The 15,979-nt window shown below is 39.9% G+C and overlaps 1 protein-coding gene and 1 long non-coding RNA gene across 2 annotated transcripts; both read left to right on the top strand.

The window, feature by feature from the left end:
* Positions 1–5,446: 5,446 nt before the first annotated feature.
* On the top strand, positions 5,447–6,643 carry LOC109213653. Its single transcript, XM_019377473.1, has 3 exons — positions 5,447–5,677; positions 6,235–6,477; positions 6,584–6,643. The coding sequence occupies exons 1-3, from the start codon at positions 5,447–5,449 to the stop codon at positions 6,641–6,643; spliced, it is 534 nt and encodes a 177-aa protein (XP_019233018.1).
* A 7,828-nt stretch (positions 6,644–14,471) lies between these two features.
* LOC109213656 lies at positions 14,472–15,726 on the top strand. The gene is made up of 2 exons (XR_002066050.1): positions 14,472–14,784; positions 15,178–15,726. It is a non-coding gene; the product is annotated as an uncharacterized LOC109213656 (long non-coding RNA).
* Positions 15,727–15,979: the final 253 nt, after the last annotated feature.

The raw sequence follows: 15,979 nt of genomic DNA, 5'->3' as shown, positions 1-15,979 counted from the left end.
CCACATGCCCTCTAACCGACGAGCAACCCCTACCACCTGCTGAAACGAAACATATGACTCCAACTCTCGAGCCATGCTGAACCGAATATCATGCCTGAGCCCCTCAATGAATCTATGGACCCGCCTTCTAACTGGCTATCAAGGCAGGTGCATGTCTGGCCAAATCAGTGAATTTGACGGCATACTCAAATACTGATATAGTGCCCTGACGCAACTTCTCAAACTCCACGCGCCATGCATCCCGAAGGGACTAAGGTACAAACTTTCTCAAAAACATCTTTGAAAATTGAAACCATGTAAGTGAAGCTACATCGACTAGGCTACCCAACTCATATGCCCGCCACCACTGATAAGCTGCTCCCTTAAGCTGGAACGTAGTAAAAGCAATCCCACTCGTCTCAACAATATCCATAGTACGGAGGATGCTATGGCAACCCTCCAGAAAACTCTGTGCATTTTCTGAAGCCAAACAACTGAAGGTAGGAGGGTATATCTCTTGAACCTTGCAAATCTAAGCTGCCCTTCCTCGGATGCTGCTGCCCTGACCATGAGCTGAACTGGAACCACAGGCTGTGTCACCATGACACCTGGAACCTGACCAATGTGAACTCGCTGCTCTAGAGTGTGGGCGGCGGGAGTCTGGGCTCCTCCCCCGGTCTGTGAAGTAGCTGGTGCAACCGGTATCAACCCTGCCTGAGCCAACGTACCAAAGATGCTTAGGAACTGTGCTAAAGTCTTCTGAAGTCCGGGGTTAACAACAGGCGTCTCCGGTACCTGTCCCCCAACTGGAGCTATTGGCAGCTCTTCAACTGCTGCTCTAGTAGGTGCCCTAGCTGCGGCACGTGCCCCTCGTCGACCTCTGCCTCTAACCCTAGCGACATCTGCTCCGGGGGTAACATCATCAGGAACCGCAGCTCGTGTCCTCACCATTTGTGAGAGAATGGAATGATAAATTTCAAACTTCAAGATCAATGAACTCGCACGATGGGAATGAAGGAAGTGAAACTATCCTAATAGTTCCATAGCCTTTCGAAGATAAGTACAGACGTCTCCGTACCGATCCGCAAGACTCTACTAAACTCGCTTATGACTTGGAGCACCTATGAACCTAGAGCTCTGATACCAACTTGTCACGACCCAATTTCCGCTCCGTTTTGTATCGTAATGGCACCTAGTCTTAGGGACTAGGTAAGCCTAACATTTATTGAACATCAGTTAAATAAAGAAAATTTAACAGTCTTGATATCGAAATCTTTACCAAAAAAATACAATTTCCCTAAACCGGTAGTACAAGTCATAAGCTCTAAGGAGTTAGCTACAACTTCTAAATACAACTATTTGGAAATGAGTAAAAACAGTTGAATGCAAGTAAAAAGGTGACTCTGAAGCCTGCGAACGCAGCAGCAAGTTTATCTTGAGTCTCCTCAGCAATGATCTGCACAGCTACTAACGAACAATACCTGGATCTGCACAAAAAAAGTGCAGAAGTGTAGTATGAGCATACCACAGCGGTTCCCAGTAAGTATCAAGACTAACCTCGGTGGAGTAGTGACGAGGAACAGTCAAGACACCTACTGGTCTAATAAGCTGAACAAGCATAAGTAGGAATAACAGAACATGACATCTATCTAATGACTACACGATATGGCTAACAACATAGCAACTACAATAAGGAAGGAAAAACAGCAAGTAATAACGGAACACCATAATAAGGCACAGAAGGATGGACGGGAACTCAGCCCAAATCCAAAAAAAATCACACTACAATAAGGGCAAATAGTAGCTCAGCACTGCAATAGTTTCCACATCAAGCCTTAGCCAACAACCCCAATAAGTTAGTCAAATATTTCAAGTGTAAACTTTCACCCGTAAGTTTTTATATTGAAATCTCTAAAATATAAACCTTTCCAATAGGAAATTCGTTTGAAATATACTTCTTTCGAATATTAACTTTTCAAACAAATATCCTTCAAACATAGTTTCCTCAAGATAAATGTTTTTCAAAATTTACTTTTTAAATAAATGTCTCTCCAGCATAGTTTCTTCAAGATGAATGCTTTTTAAATACAACTTTTAAAGTAAATATCCTCCGAGTATAGGTCACCCTGTGACACCTAAGTATAGAATATTTAACAGCTCCGAACACAGATACACCAACAGGGGAATCTACCGGTCCCGTCCCGTAGTCCCAAATTTATTATGTAGTACAGGGGGGGGGGGGTTCTCCCAGAATATGTCCGTAGTCACAAAGTAAATATGCAGTATTGGGGGATCTCCCGGAATACGTCCGTAGTCCCAAAATAAAAATGCAGTACAGGGGGATCTCCCGGAATACGTCCGTAGTCCCAAAATAAATATGCAGTACAGGGGGATCTTCGGGAATACGTACGCAGTACCAAAGTAAATATGTGCGCAACCAACAAGGACAACCATTATAGCCCGACAGAAAACTCGTACATCACCAGAACAAGTACAAAGCAACAATGACAGCAATACAAAGTACGACTAGTAAATCAATACAAGAATTTTATATCACAAAGAAACGGTAGAACTCGTTCACAAGGAATAATCACGGTAAAGAATGCTAGGCGTGAAGAGAACAGCTTAACCAGGGAAAGACAAAAAACGTAGCAATGAATCCACGATATACAAATCATCAATAAGAAGCCAACACGAGTCAAATAGTTCCAAATAAAGGCAAGTCGTCAAAGATATAGGTTATCTAAACCCCTTTTGAGGTTGAGCAATTATGAGAGATATTCAACAATTCAAATAAGGGTAAGCAACAAAAGATAATCATAACTCCAATTAAGACTAAACAATTATAGGATGAGATTATAATAATTTCAACTAAAGATAAGCAGTTATGAAGAGATAGCATGACGATAGAAGAGACAAAATCTTCAGTTAAGTCAAATAAGAGTGAAATAGGCACTAAGAGTGAATCCTAAAGCAATAAATTCTTATTTAAGCATGTAGATGTGAAACTAGCAGATAGGAACTCAGTCATATCAAGAAAAACTTCATACACAGTGAATATAAGGACCTAAGAACCCTAAAAGGCCAACTATCCACAAATAAGTCCGAGCACACACTCGTCACCTCGGTACATGGACTACAATCAACATAGAAGACACAAATCCTAAGGGGAAGTCCCCCACACAAGGTTAGGCAAGATACTTACCTCAAAGACGACAATCCGCTACATTAAAATGAACTCCTCGGGTGAAAAGACCTTCAGACGGCTCAAATCTAACTAAAATAACTTCAATGCACAAATAAAACTCATAAGAAACTATTCCGGATCATAAAGTCTAAATCTTTAACAAAATCCAAAAATCGATCCAAAAGTCGACCCTTGGGCCCGCACCTCAGAACCTGACAAATTTTACAAAAACCGAATACCCATTCTGTTACGAGTTCAACCGTACAAAAACTATCCGATTCCGATACCATTTGATCCCTCAAATCATAATTTTTCATTTTAGAAATTTTCTTCAAAAACCAACATTTTCCTCAACCCAAAACACAAATTAAATGATAAAAATGAAGACAAAATCACGGAATAGGTTAGATTCTAGGTGAAGAACATTTACCCAATCGATTTGCTTGAAAAACCCCGAGAAGCTCCCAAAATCGAAGTCCAAAACTCAAAATATGAAGAAAATGGTCAAACCCTCGATATAAAGGATTCTGCCCAGCATTTCCGCATCTGCGGATACTTAAGCGCATCTGCGCTATCGCATTTGCGGGCAGACGTTCGCATTTGCGAACTTCACTTATAGGCCTAGGTCCGCATCTGTGGACAATTAGCCGCATCAGCGGCACCACAGAAGCGATATCAGGAGCGCAGAAGCGGGGCTCCTTGGCAGATGCGATGCGTCAACCGCAGAAGCGGTTACGCACCTGCATTCCAGCACTCGCAGAAGTGAGCTAGCTTCCAGGCCTCAAAGATCACATATGCGATCAGGCTCATGCAGAAGCGGAGCCGTACCTGCGCTCCAAGGTCGCAGGTGTGAAAACACCATAAATCAGACATGCTCAAAACCATGCAAAACATCCGGAACTCGTCCGGAATACACCCGAGGCCCCCGAAACCCCGTCTAAACACACAAACAAGTTCCATAACCTAAACCGGACTCACTCGAGGTCTCAAATCACATCAAACAATACCGGAAATACAAATCGCGCTATGAATCAAACTATGAACTTCCAAATCTTCCAACTTTGAAAACTCGTGCCGAAACCAGTCAAACCAACCCGGAATGGTGCCAAATTTTGCAGACAAGTCCCAAATGATAAGACGGAGCTGTTCCAACTCTCAAAATTTCATTCCGACCCCGATAACACAAAAGTCAACTATGGGTCAATCTTCTCCGTTTTCCAAACTTCAACGTTTCCAACTTTTCGCCGAATGTCTCAAATTACCCTACGGACCTCCAAATCTGAATCCAAGCATGCGCCTAAGTCCAAAATCACCATATGAAGCTGTTGAGATCACCCAAAACCCAATCCGAGGCCGTTTACTCAAATGTCAAAATTTCAGTCAAATTCTCATCGCTTAAGCTTCCAAAACTAGATTCCTTCTTCCAATTTGACTCTGAATCCGTTAATTGAATTCAACCGTGCACGTAAGTCGATACTCATATTATGAAGCTGTTCCAGACCTTAAGCCACCGAATGGAGCTTAATTTCTCAAAACGACCGGCCGGGTCGTTACAGACCATGGAAGAGAATTTGAAAGCAGAGCCTTTGAAGAATTCTGCAACGATCAAGGATACAATCATAATTTCTTAGCCACAAGATCACCCCAATAGAATGGGGTAGTTGAACGCAAGAATAGAACTCTGCAAGACGTGGCCAGAACAATGATATTAGAACATTCATTACAAATCATTTTTGGGAAGAAGCAATAAGCACAATATGTCATATCCTCAACAGATATCTCATAAGACTTATTTTGAAGAAGACACCATATGAATTATGGAATGTCAAAAGGCCTAATATAGGCTGCTTCCATCCGTTTGGGAGTAAATATTTTATCCACAACAATGGTAAGGATAACCTTGGGAAGTTTGATCCAAGGAGTGGTGAAGGTATTTTTCTCGGTTATTCTATTAATAGTAGATCCTTTAGTATTTATAACAAATGTACTTTATCTGTAGAAGAATTAGTGCATGTTATATTTGATGACAATAACACTACAACCGAGAAAGGAATCATTTTAGGTGATGAAGATGTTAGTCAAGAAGCATCACATATAAACAAGTCATAAAAGTCGATTGAGAATAAAAACATAGTCACAGAGTTGACTAGTGAACCTGTTAGCAACCGTACTGAACCACAAAAAGATTCAACTACTCCTGTAGCTGGAACGCGACCAAATAAATGAAGAAGCGAACCAGAATATCCTCAAAAGTTTATCATAGGGGATCCAAACGAAAGAATGAAAACTAGGGGAGCTCTCAAGAAGAAGGCAAATATTGCACGTATTTCTCAAATCAAACCAAAGAAAGTTGATGAAGCCTTAAAAGACTCCAGCTGGGTACAAGCTATGCAAGATGAACTCGATCAATTCGATAAGAATCAAGTATGGGAATTGTTACCTAAGCCAGCAAATGCTACTGTTGTTGGAACCAAATGGGTGTTCAGAAACAAATTGAATGAGGATGGAAAGGTAGTCCGAAACAAGGCCAAATTAGTAGCTTAAGGTTATTCATAGCAGGAAGGAGTCGACTATGATGAAACCTTTGCTCCGGTAGCATCGTTAGAATCAATACGTATTCTTCTTTCATATGAATCCTTTAAAGGTTTTAACTCTTTCAATTGAATGTTAAAAGTGCTTTCTTAAATGTCTTTATTGATGAGGAGGTATATGTAAAACAACCTCCTGGTTTTGAAATTTTCCTACCATGTGTATAAGTTGACTAAAGCCCTGTATGGACTCAAACAAGCTCCTCGAGCCTGGTACGAAAGGCTTAGTTCATTCCTAATTGGTCATGGTTTCACAAGAGGTAAAGTAGATACTACGTTGTTTATCAAAAGATCATCTAAAGGTAATCTCATTATCCAATTATATGTTGATGATATTACTTTTGGAAGTGCGAACTCTATCTTGTGCAAGGAATATTCTAATCTCATGCAAAGTGAGTTCTAATGAGTATGGTGGGAGAACTCACATTTTTCCTTAGATTTCAAATTCAATAATCTGAGGAGGGAACTTTTATTTGTCAGACTAAGTACACAAAGGAATTGATTCAAAAATTTGGCATGAGTAATGCTAAAGCAATTGGTACACCAATGAGTCCATCAACAAGTCTTGTCAAAGACAAGAAGGGAAATTCAGTGGATGAAATAAAATATCGTAGGATGATTGGCTCTTTACATTATTTAACTGCTAGTCGACCAGATATCATGTTCAGTGTGTGTAAATATGCTGGGTTTCAGTCAGCTCCTAAGGAATCGCATCTGACAGCAGTAAATAGGATAATTCATTACCTTATCAGAACTATTTCATATGGACTATGGTACCCACGATCTAACAATTTTAAGCTTGAAAGTTTTTCAGATGTTGATCTTGCAGGTAATAAAGAAGATAGGAAAAGCACCAGCGGAACATCTCAATTACCGGGAAAGGCATTAATATCCTTGAATAGCAAGAAATAAGGCTCAGTTGCACTATCCACAACCGAGGCTGAGTATATTGCCATTGGACAGTGTTGTGCACAATTACTTTGGATGTCTCATCAACTAGGTGATTATGAATTGTCTTTTAGACCTATTCAAATATGCTGTGACAATTCTAGTGCTATATGCCTTTCAAAGAATTATGTGCATCATTCTAGAGCTAAGCATATAGATATTGAGCATCACTCCATCAGATCATGTCATTAAGGGAGATATAGAATTGCCATTTGTTAGCACTATTGATCAATTAGCAGACATTTTTACAAAGCACTTGCTTGAGGATATATTATGCACTTTGAAATAATTACTTGGCATTGTTTCGCTTAATCTAAAAAATTAGGACTTATGTGTTAATTTACATTCTTTATATGGCTAATGTTTTCTTTTGTGTGTAAGAGTTCATTAATTGTGTGCCTCCATTTTCCATCTCTTTTTCCATTAGTCACAACTCTCTAGGAAGGAAATCAATCATCATGTCCTTTCACTGACGCCTTTTCCTTTTCTGTACTCAATAGTCAAATCTCCTTTTTTTAACCCTCTCAATCACTCCTCTTATTCACCGGTCCTATCGCTCAGAAACCCTTCTCCAAAAATTCTTCAATGGCAAAACACTCAAAAACTCTCTCTGCCTCCACCAGAAAAAGTACCCGTTCTAGGGAAAACCCTCTTCTCAACCCCCAGAACACGTAGACTTAGGTTCCGATCATTCTGAAGGGTTTGCCTCCTCTCAGGCAGAGCCGTCTGACCATACTCACCGAATGAAAAAGAAGTCCAATGGAAAGTGACCCATGGAAGATCCTCCAGAATCTTTTACCCTTAAGAAATCCAAAATAGACCTCTCAAGCTCTCTAGAGTCAGACTTTAATTTCTGGGATACTCCAAATATAGACTCCTTCATAATCCTCAAAGAGAAGCCCATTGCCCATGGCAGAGTTATCGATCTGAATGACATAAAAGCCCTCAACTGTAAAGTAAAAGAGCATTTCGAATTCCAAGGTTGGTCAAATTTCCTCTCTCTTCCGCCTCCTGAAGTCTATGAATCCCTAGTGAGAATGTTTTATGCTAATCTCCATTCTAACAAGCCTAATAAGTTAGAATCTTTAGTTCTAGGAAAGCGCATTGTTCTAGATTGTGCCCTGTTTGAGTCAATTTTTCAGTATAAGTATTATGGTTTTCCCATGCTTTTCAAAAATACCTAGCTTGAAGATTTTGAAATTACCTTTGACCAATCAAAGCGTTGCATAGACGAATCTCCCTCTGATTCCCTTCCTAACCAGTTAGGTCCAGTGATGTTAGTTTTGAAACTCGGGTTCTCGCTTACATTGTAGCAACAACCCTTCTCCCTCGCACTGGTTCATTATCCACTTTCTCTTAACGAGATACTTTTCTTGTTTACTGTCTAATGACCAAGATTAAAATTAAACTGTCCTCCTGGTTCATAAGCTTTTTAGTTGAAAGTGCTGATGACCCCACTAGTTTACCTTATGGTATGGTTATCACTCATCTCCTAGAACCTATAACATCTCTATTCCCAATTACCCCTTTATCTCTCTCACCCAATCTTACAACTCGAGAACTGTTGCCAGTATGGGGTATGTGTTAAGGGTACCTGGGTGAAGAAGCAAGAAGGAGAAATCATGACTGTTCAAACTGAATCAAAGGTCAAAGCTTCTGGTTCCCATCCTGGTGTGAGTAATCCTAAACTTGTGGAGAAATTGACTGCCATTGACAACAAGCTGACCATCATCAAAGACCTTCTTGCTTCAACTCAATCAACCATTGGGGATATTCATGCCATCTCCAAGGAGACAGGGTTCAATGTATCAAAGATAAGGGTCAACATTCTCAAGTTAGCAGAAAATGTAGTCAAATCCTTCAAGGAGGTGCATGACATAATCGATGGGGTGTCTATTTCAGTAAATGCTAGCTTTGATCATCTGAAGGAGGCTATTTGAAACACTCACTTACTTCTTGCGTCGTTAGTTGTGTATGGGTGGATGTTTCAGATAATTTTTTTGTTGTTTGGACTGATTCACCAGTCATTGGATATTTTTTACTCTATTTTTGTTTTGTTTTGTTGGACTGGTGCATTCCTATCACCTATCACTGCACTTATGATTGCCTAGTTTGCTTGCAATACTTCTGTCTGCCGTGTTTTGTTGCTGTTCTATGTGTGCATATTCCCTTTTTGCTAATGCCAAAAAGAGGAGAAATGAGATTACAGTACAGGTAGACAAGTAGTAGCAATTTTTGGTTGAGGGGGAGTCGAATGTTCTATTTTGCCGAGGCTGTTGAAGTGGAGTCTTGCCGAGGGGGAGTCAACTACAATAGTGAAGTAAACTGCTTTTATATGTTATTTTTCATCATCAAAAGAGGAGATTATTAGATGTAGATTTCAATGATGAAAAATAACATATTATTATGTGTGAGATCATGTGAGATGTAAAGAAGGAAGCGAGAAAATATATCAATGATGTATGGACGAAGATAAGAAAGGAAGGAGTAAAAGAATCAAGGTAATGATCTGTCAATGGAAGCAAGTAAAGAAGGTTCAATATTTAAGCAATATGATAACCAAGATAATTGGTATAAAGAAAGAAGGACCAAGATTTACAAAAATCTGAACTAAAATTACGCCTGCCCTGATTGCTGAAGATACGTGTCGAAAGAAGACAACTGTCAATCCCATGGATCAAGGAACAACTTAAGGATCAATTATAGGGGATCGTCTTTTGAAGAAGAAAAAGACTGGCAGTCATGGACCATCTATGGAAGCTCCGTACTTATTCTTGGAATAAATCATAACAGATTTAATTCCAAGGATCCATTCTCTTGGGATCGCAAATCTCTCAACGGTCTGCCAAAGATACATCAAGCCAAGCTCAAGTATATAATGAAGTCTGTCAAGGAAGAAACATATACTTTGATCGAATCACTATCAATCTTTTTGTTCTACTACAAACAAGCATTGTAGCCTATTCTAGATCTATTGTGTAACTAGGGAGAGAAGAAAGAGAGAAAATCACTGGTGAGGCATTGTATTGAGAAGCGAGAAAAGAAGTAACATAGTGACGAAATTGTTGGTGTATAACAACACCAACTCTCCTATATCAAGGAACTTCAATACTTGAAAAAGAACATCCTTGCAACCCAAGGGGACTGGAAGTAGGATTTACATTGAATCCCAACCAGTATAAAAATCTGTGTGTCTTTAATTTCTCATTTTTATTTCTGCTTTCATTTAGACTCTGCCTTTATTTTCAGTTGACTAATTGGTAAACTAGTCAACTACTTAGGTTACAAAAAAGAATAATCGACAATTCACCACCTCCCTCCTCCCAAGGGGGTCGTCTTTTGAAGAAGAAAAAGACTGGCAGTCATGGACCATCTATGGAAAATCCGTACTTATTCTTGGAATAAATCATAACAGATTTAATTCCAAGGATCAATTCTCTTGTGATCGCAATTCTCTCAACGGTTTGCCAAAGATACATCAAGCCAAGGTCAAGTATATAATGAAGTCTGTCAAGGAAGAATCATATACTTTGATCAAATCACTATCAATCTTTTTCTTCTACTACAAACAAGCATTGTAGCCTATTCTAGATCTACGAGAAAAGAAGTAACATAGTGACGAAATTGTTGGTGTATAACAACACCAACTCTCCTGTATCAAGTAACTTCAATACTTGAAAAAGAACATCCTTGCAACCTAAGGGGACTGGAAGTAGGATTCACATTGAATCCCAACCAGTATAAAAGTCCGTGTGTCTTTAATTCCTCATTTTTATTTCTGCTTTCATTTAGAATCTGCCTTTATTTTGAATCAACTATTTGGTAAACTAGTCAACTACTTAGGTTACAAAAAAGAATAATCGACAATTCACCATCTCCCTCCTCATTAGGGGATCGTCTTTTGAAGAAGAAAAAAACTGGCAGTCATGGACCATCTATGGAAGCTCCATACTGTGATGACCCGGCCCGTCGTCACGTGAGTTACCGCCCCGTTTCCCCCATATTTTGTTTCTCTACGTTTCAGTATCGGTATTTGAGGTGATCGGGTAGAACTGGATTGGTTTTAGTTGGAAATGAGGCACTTAGCCTCTTAGAAGGAAGCTTGTTTTGGAAAAGTCAACCGAAAGTTGACTATATAGTTAGAGGGCTCGGATGTGAATTCTGGTGATTTGGTTAGCTTCGGGGGATGATTTGTGACTTAGGAGTGCGATCGGAATTGAATTTGGAGGTCCGGTGTTGAATTAGGCTTGAATTGGCGAAGGTTGAATTTTGGCGAATTCCGGTTGGTAGGTGAGATTTCGATCCGGGGGTCGGAATGGAATTCCGAGAGTTGCAGTAGCTTCGTTAGGTGATTTTGGATGTGCGGCTAAAATTTCAGGTCATTTGGACGTCGTTTGGTTGGGTTTTTGATCGAACGTGAGTTTCGGAAGAATTTGATAAACTTAGGCTTGAATCTGTGGTGAATTCATGATTTTTGTGTTGTTGGACGTGTTTTTATGATTGGAACAAGTTCGTATGATATTTTGGGGTAGGTTGGTGTTTTTGGTCAAGGTCCCGGGGGGCCTCGGGGTGATTTCGGATGATTTAACAGGAAGTTTGGACTTAAGTTTTGCTGCAGAAAATTCACAGCAGGTGCAGCCCTGATTTGGTCATCGCGTTCGCAGGGGTAGAACGCGTTCGCGGAGAGATGGGTTGCCAGTGTATCGCGTTCTCGTGGGTGTCATCGCGTTCACGTAGAAGGGGCCAGGGGCCCTGCCTAAGTTGTTCAATGCGTTCGCGAGGGGCTGACCGCGTTCGCGTAAGAGGAGTGGTTTGTGAAACGCGTTCGCGTGGAGTAGGACAAGTTCGCGAAGTTATAAGACCTGGAGCATCGCGATCGCGGGTTGGGTACCGCGTTCGCGTAGAGTAATTTTTTGTCAAGGTAATTTTCTTCATCGCGAATGCGGAGGTTTGACCGCGTTCGCATAGAGTAAATAACTGATGGTCAGTAGGGCTTTTAAATCATTTTGTTCCGCGAAGGTTAGCCATTTTCCACCATTTTTGAACCACCTTGAGAGCTTTTTGGTAGAGTTTGAAGAGGATTTTGTCGGGAATTGATTGGAGGTAAGTCTCGTGACTTAGAAACATCATTTTATTGAAGAATCAACCTTTAATTCTTAGAAACTTGGGTAAAAATTGGAAGAACTAGGGCTTGGTTTTTGGAGAGTAAAATTGGAATTTGAAGAGGCATTTGAACTCCGATTTTGATGAATTTGATATGTATAGACTCGTGGCGAGACGAGGAATCCGGTGATGTGAATTTCGTAATTTTTTGAGAAGTGGGCCCGGGGCTCGGGTTTTGCCAACTTCGTGATTTTTGATATTTTTCGAGTCTTTTCAATTGGGTTATGACCCATTTGCCTATTGTGATGTATTCCTTGTGGTTTTGATCAGATTCAACGCGCGAGGAGGTCGTTTCGAGGGGAAAAGGCATAGCGAGCTAGACGTTTGGCCGGCTAGAGGTGAGTAATGATTTTAAATGATGTTCTGAGGGTTTGAGAACCCCGGACTTGCACAACTTGGTGCTATGTTGAGATGAGACACGCGCTCCATGACGAGCGCGGGGTCATTTACTATTGGGGACTGTGACTTGGTCCAGTCCGGATGATATTTTACCGCGTATTAGCAATGACTTGTTGTTTTCACTATGATTTGGGCTTATTGCCATATTTGGGGCTTATTGCCGACTGTTTGAACTCTTTATGAACTATCATCACTGTTTTTCTCACGGTTTGAGATATTATTTGAACTTAGTCCATGTGATTTACACTGTCTCATAAACTCAGCTATATTTTTACTCAAACCTTGAGTCCTAACTGATATTTGAACTACTGTTGAGCTGAGCATTATTGTTTCTTTACTATTGCCCGAGGGGCTTATGATTATTTTTGGACTGATTGAGGCCGAGGGCCATATGTGAGGATATGCTGAGTGATGTGAGGAGGCTTTCAGGCCTCGAGTGCATTGTGAGGAGGCTTTCAGGCCTCGAGTGTATTGTGAGAAGGCTTTCAGGCCTCGTATTGATATGTTCAGGCTTTTAGGCCTTGTTGATAGCACTTGGGCTGTAGGAGCCCCTCCGGAGTCTGTACACCCACAGTGAGCGCGGGTACCCATCTAGAGTGATTAAATATTGAACAGTGGTAACAATGACACTGTTATACGTGTTTGGTCAGGTAACAATGATTGACCAATCAGGTAACAATGACTGACCAGTGGTAACAATGGCACTGTAATACGCTTTTGGTCAGGTAACAATGGCTGACCGGTCAGGTAACAATGGCTGACCATACTTGAGCATACTTGTTTTATTGATTGTTTTTAAAAAGATTTTTCTTCCTATATTTCACTGGCTTCTACTGTTTATCTGATGTTGCTGCTTGAGATAGCATTATTTGTGCCCTTGTGGGATTTTATGTTCTCAGTCGTTATTTAATTTTATTACTCACTGGGTCGGAGTACTCACATTACTTCCTGCACCATTTGTGCAGAGACAGGCACAGCTGTGTTCGTACCTGAGCGCTGATTTCCTTCCAGACCAGGCGGACTAGGAGAGACGAGGTAGCTGTCGACGTCCACAGCCACGTTCTTCCTTATCTTCTGCATATTTTATTCATCTTCAGACTATGTTTCCAGACTTGTAGTATTTTTATCAACTCTGTAGTAGCTCGTGACTTGTGACACCCCGATCATCGGGCTGATTTTGGGATGGTTTTCCCCGTTATGTTACGTTTATTTCCGTACTTGTAATTAATCAGTATCTATGGTTTAAACCTATTATGCTAAGAAATTGTCGAAAACAGTGTTGATTGTTCTGGGGCTGGCCTTGTCTTCACGAGAGGCGCCATCACGACGGGCGGGAATTTGGTCGTGACACATACTTATTCTTGGAATAAATCATAACAGATTTAATTCCAAGGATCAATTCTCTTGTGATCGCAATTCTCTCAACAGTCTGCCAAAGATACATCAAGCCAAGCTCAAGTATATAATGAAGTCTGTCAAGGAAGAATCATATACTTTGATCGAATCACTATCAATCTTTTTCTTCTACTACAAACAAGCATTGTAGCCTATTCTAGATCTACTGTGTAACTAGGGAGAGAAGAAAGAGAGAAAAATCACTGGTGAGGCATTGTATTGAGAAGCGAGAAATGAAGTAACATAGTGACGAAATTGTTGGTATAACAACACCAACTCTCCTGTATCAAGGAACTTCAATACTTGAAAAAGAACATCCTTGCAACCCAAGGGGACTGGAAGTAGGATTCACATTGAATCCCAACCAGTATAAAAATCTGTGTGTCTTTAATTCCTCATTTTTATTTCTGCTTTCATTTAGACTCTGCCTTTATTTTGAGTCGACTAATTGGTAAACTAGTCAACTACTTAGGTTACAAAAAAGAATAATCGACAGTTCACCACCTCCCTCCCTTCCCCACCCCCCCCCCCCCCCCTTTCTCCCCACTTTCAAGCCTCACTTCCCGCATCTTATCCACCACGGAGGCCACTCCCACCTCGTTCCGAATATCCTTATTACTATTCAAATCGCTCTTAGTATGCCCGCACATCCATCTCAACATTCTCATCTCTGCTACTTTTATCTTCTGAACTTTATATAATTTATTTTAATTTTATTTACACAATATAAATTTCGTACAAAAAAATTTCAATTCAACCCCGTCGATACGTTTGCTATGCACTGCCCAAACCACTTTCAAAATACTTCCAAAGTTAATAACTTCTTGACAGTTCAACACCATTAAGTGATTCCCCACTTCCATCTTCCTTCTAAACCACCTTTTTAATGAGAAACTGATTCTAATATACATAATGCCCTCTCTGTATAGATATCAAAAGCACAATCATAGTTGCTTTCTCACTCCATTTTTTCCAAAAAATTCTTCTCTATCTATTTGTTAGCAAACAGCACAAAGGGCATTCTTGTTTGTACAAAGGAAAGAAAAGATGTCTTCTACTTGTGGGGTTCTCTTCCTCCTTATATTCCTTATGTTAATTACAAGTTTTGGAGCCTCAAATTCCCACGTGAGTTCTTTCACTATTCCCTGTCAATTCTTGTACAATCTTTGTAGTTGTTGTTTTTGCTTTCCAATATTACTTCTACGAAAGGAACCTTGACGTAACTGGTAAAGTTATTGTCATGTGACCAGGAGGTCATGGGTTATAGCCGTGAAAACAGTCTCTTGTAGAAATACAGGGTAAGACTGCGTACAATAGACCCTTATGATCCGGTGATTCCTCGGACCCCGTACATAATGAGAGTTTAGGATACCAGGCTGCCATTTTTTAATATTACTTATACAACTACTCAAGTACTGCAGTATTGCTTTTGGTTTGAACTATGTATAAATTCGCGAGGAAATTTTTTAAATTTATGTATATAATATGATCACGCTCATTCTGAACCATTAATTGTAGGCAAAAGGGGAAGAGCCGGAGATGGTACCAATAATTGAGGAGAAGATGATGGTGATGTTAAATGAGACAAGAAGGAAGCTTGGGAGCTTCAAGATTTGTGCAATCTGCACTTGTTGTGGTGGAGCTAAGGGCTATTGTGTGCCTTCTCCTTGTTGCTATGCTATCAACTGCAATATACCACATAGGCCTTTTGGTTTCTGTTCTTTCACTCCCAGAACTTGTAATTGCTTTGGATGTCATCTCTAAATCCAACTTCAAATTATTTCACTTTCTATAAAGAAAAAAAAAGAAAAAAAGAGTTGGAGGATCTGAATTATAAGTATTAGATATTTTTGGCATTAATTCTGTTTGATTGTCTAAATGAAGAGGTTATGTGTAGGTTTTATTTTTTGGATTAAAATTTAAGGGAGAGCTACTTCCAGGTAAGTTTTTTTCTACTTGGTTGGATTTGTCCCTTAGAATTAGTGTTACAACTATAATTGTTTTTTGTTATTACTTGTGAAGTAAAGATATTATATTATATATAATTGTGTGTGAGAGTTTTATTGATGATAGTTTCTGTCATTTTTAATACACATTTGCTTAATGAGTATGTCTATGAGGTTCAGTTCTAGGCTAAAGATATGGCTTTTTTGGTCATTAATTACGTGTTTACTCTAATGGTGGGGTTATTTGGCAAGATTTCAATCTAGATGCGTCTTTAAAATTGCTTATTATTGTTGTCAAAAGGGTCTTCTTGTTTAGAGGCGGATTAAGAATTATATTAGATTAGTTCAATCTTTAATGTTCTTAACACCGGAAT

This window comes from Nicotiana attenuata, unplaced genomic scaffold (assembly GCF_001879085.1).
Source record: "Nicotiana attenuata strain UT unplaced genomic scaffold, NIATTr2, whole genome shotgun sequence".
In the NCBI taxonomy this organism is placed as follows: domain Eukaryota; kingdom Viridiplantae; phylum Streptophyta; class Magnoliopsida; order Solanales; family Solanaceae; genus Nicotiana; species Nicotiana attenuata.
The sequence above is the reverse complement of the archived record's forward strand: the minus strand, read 5'-3'. Positions and strand labels throughout refer to the sequence as shown.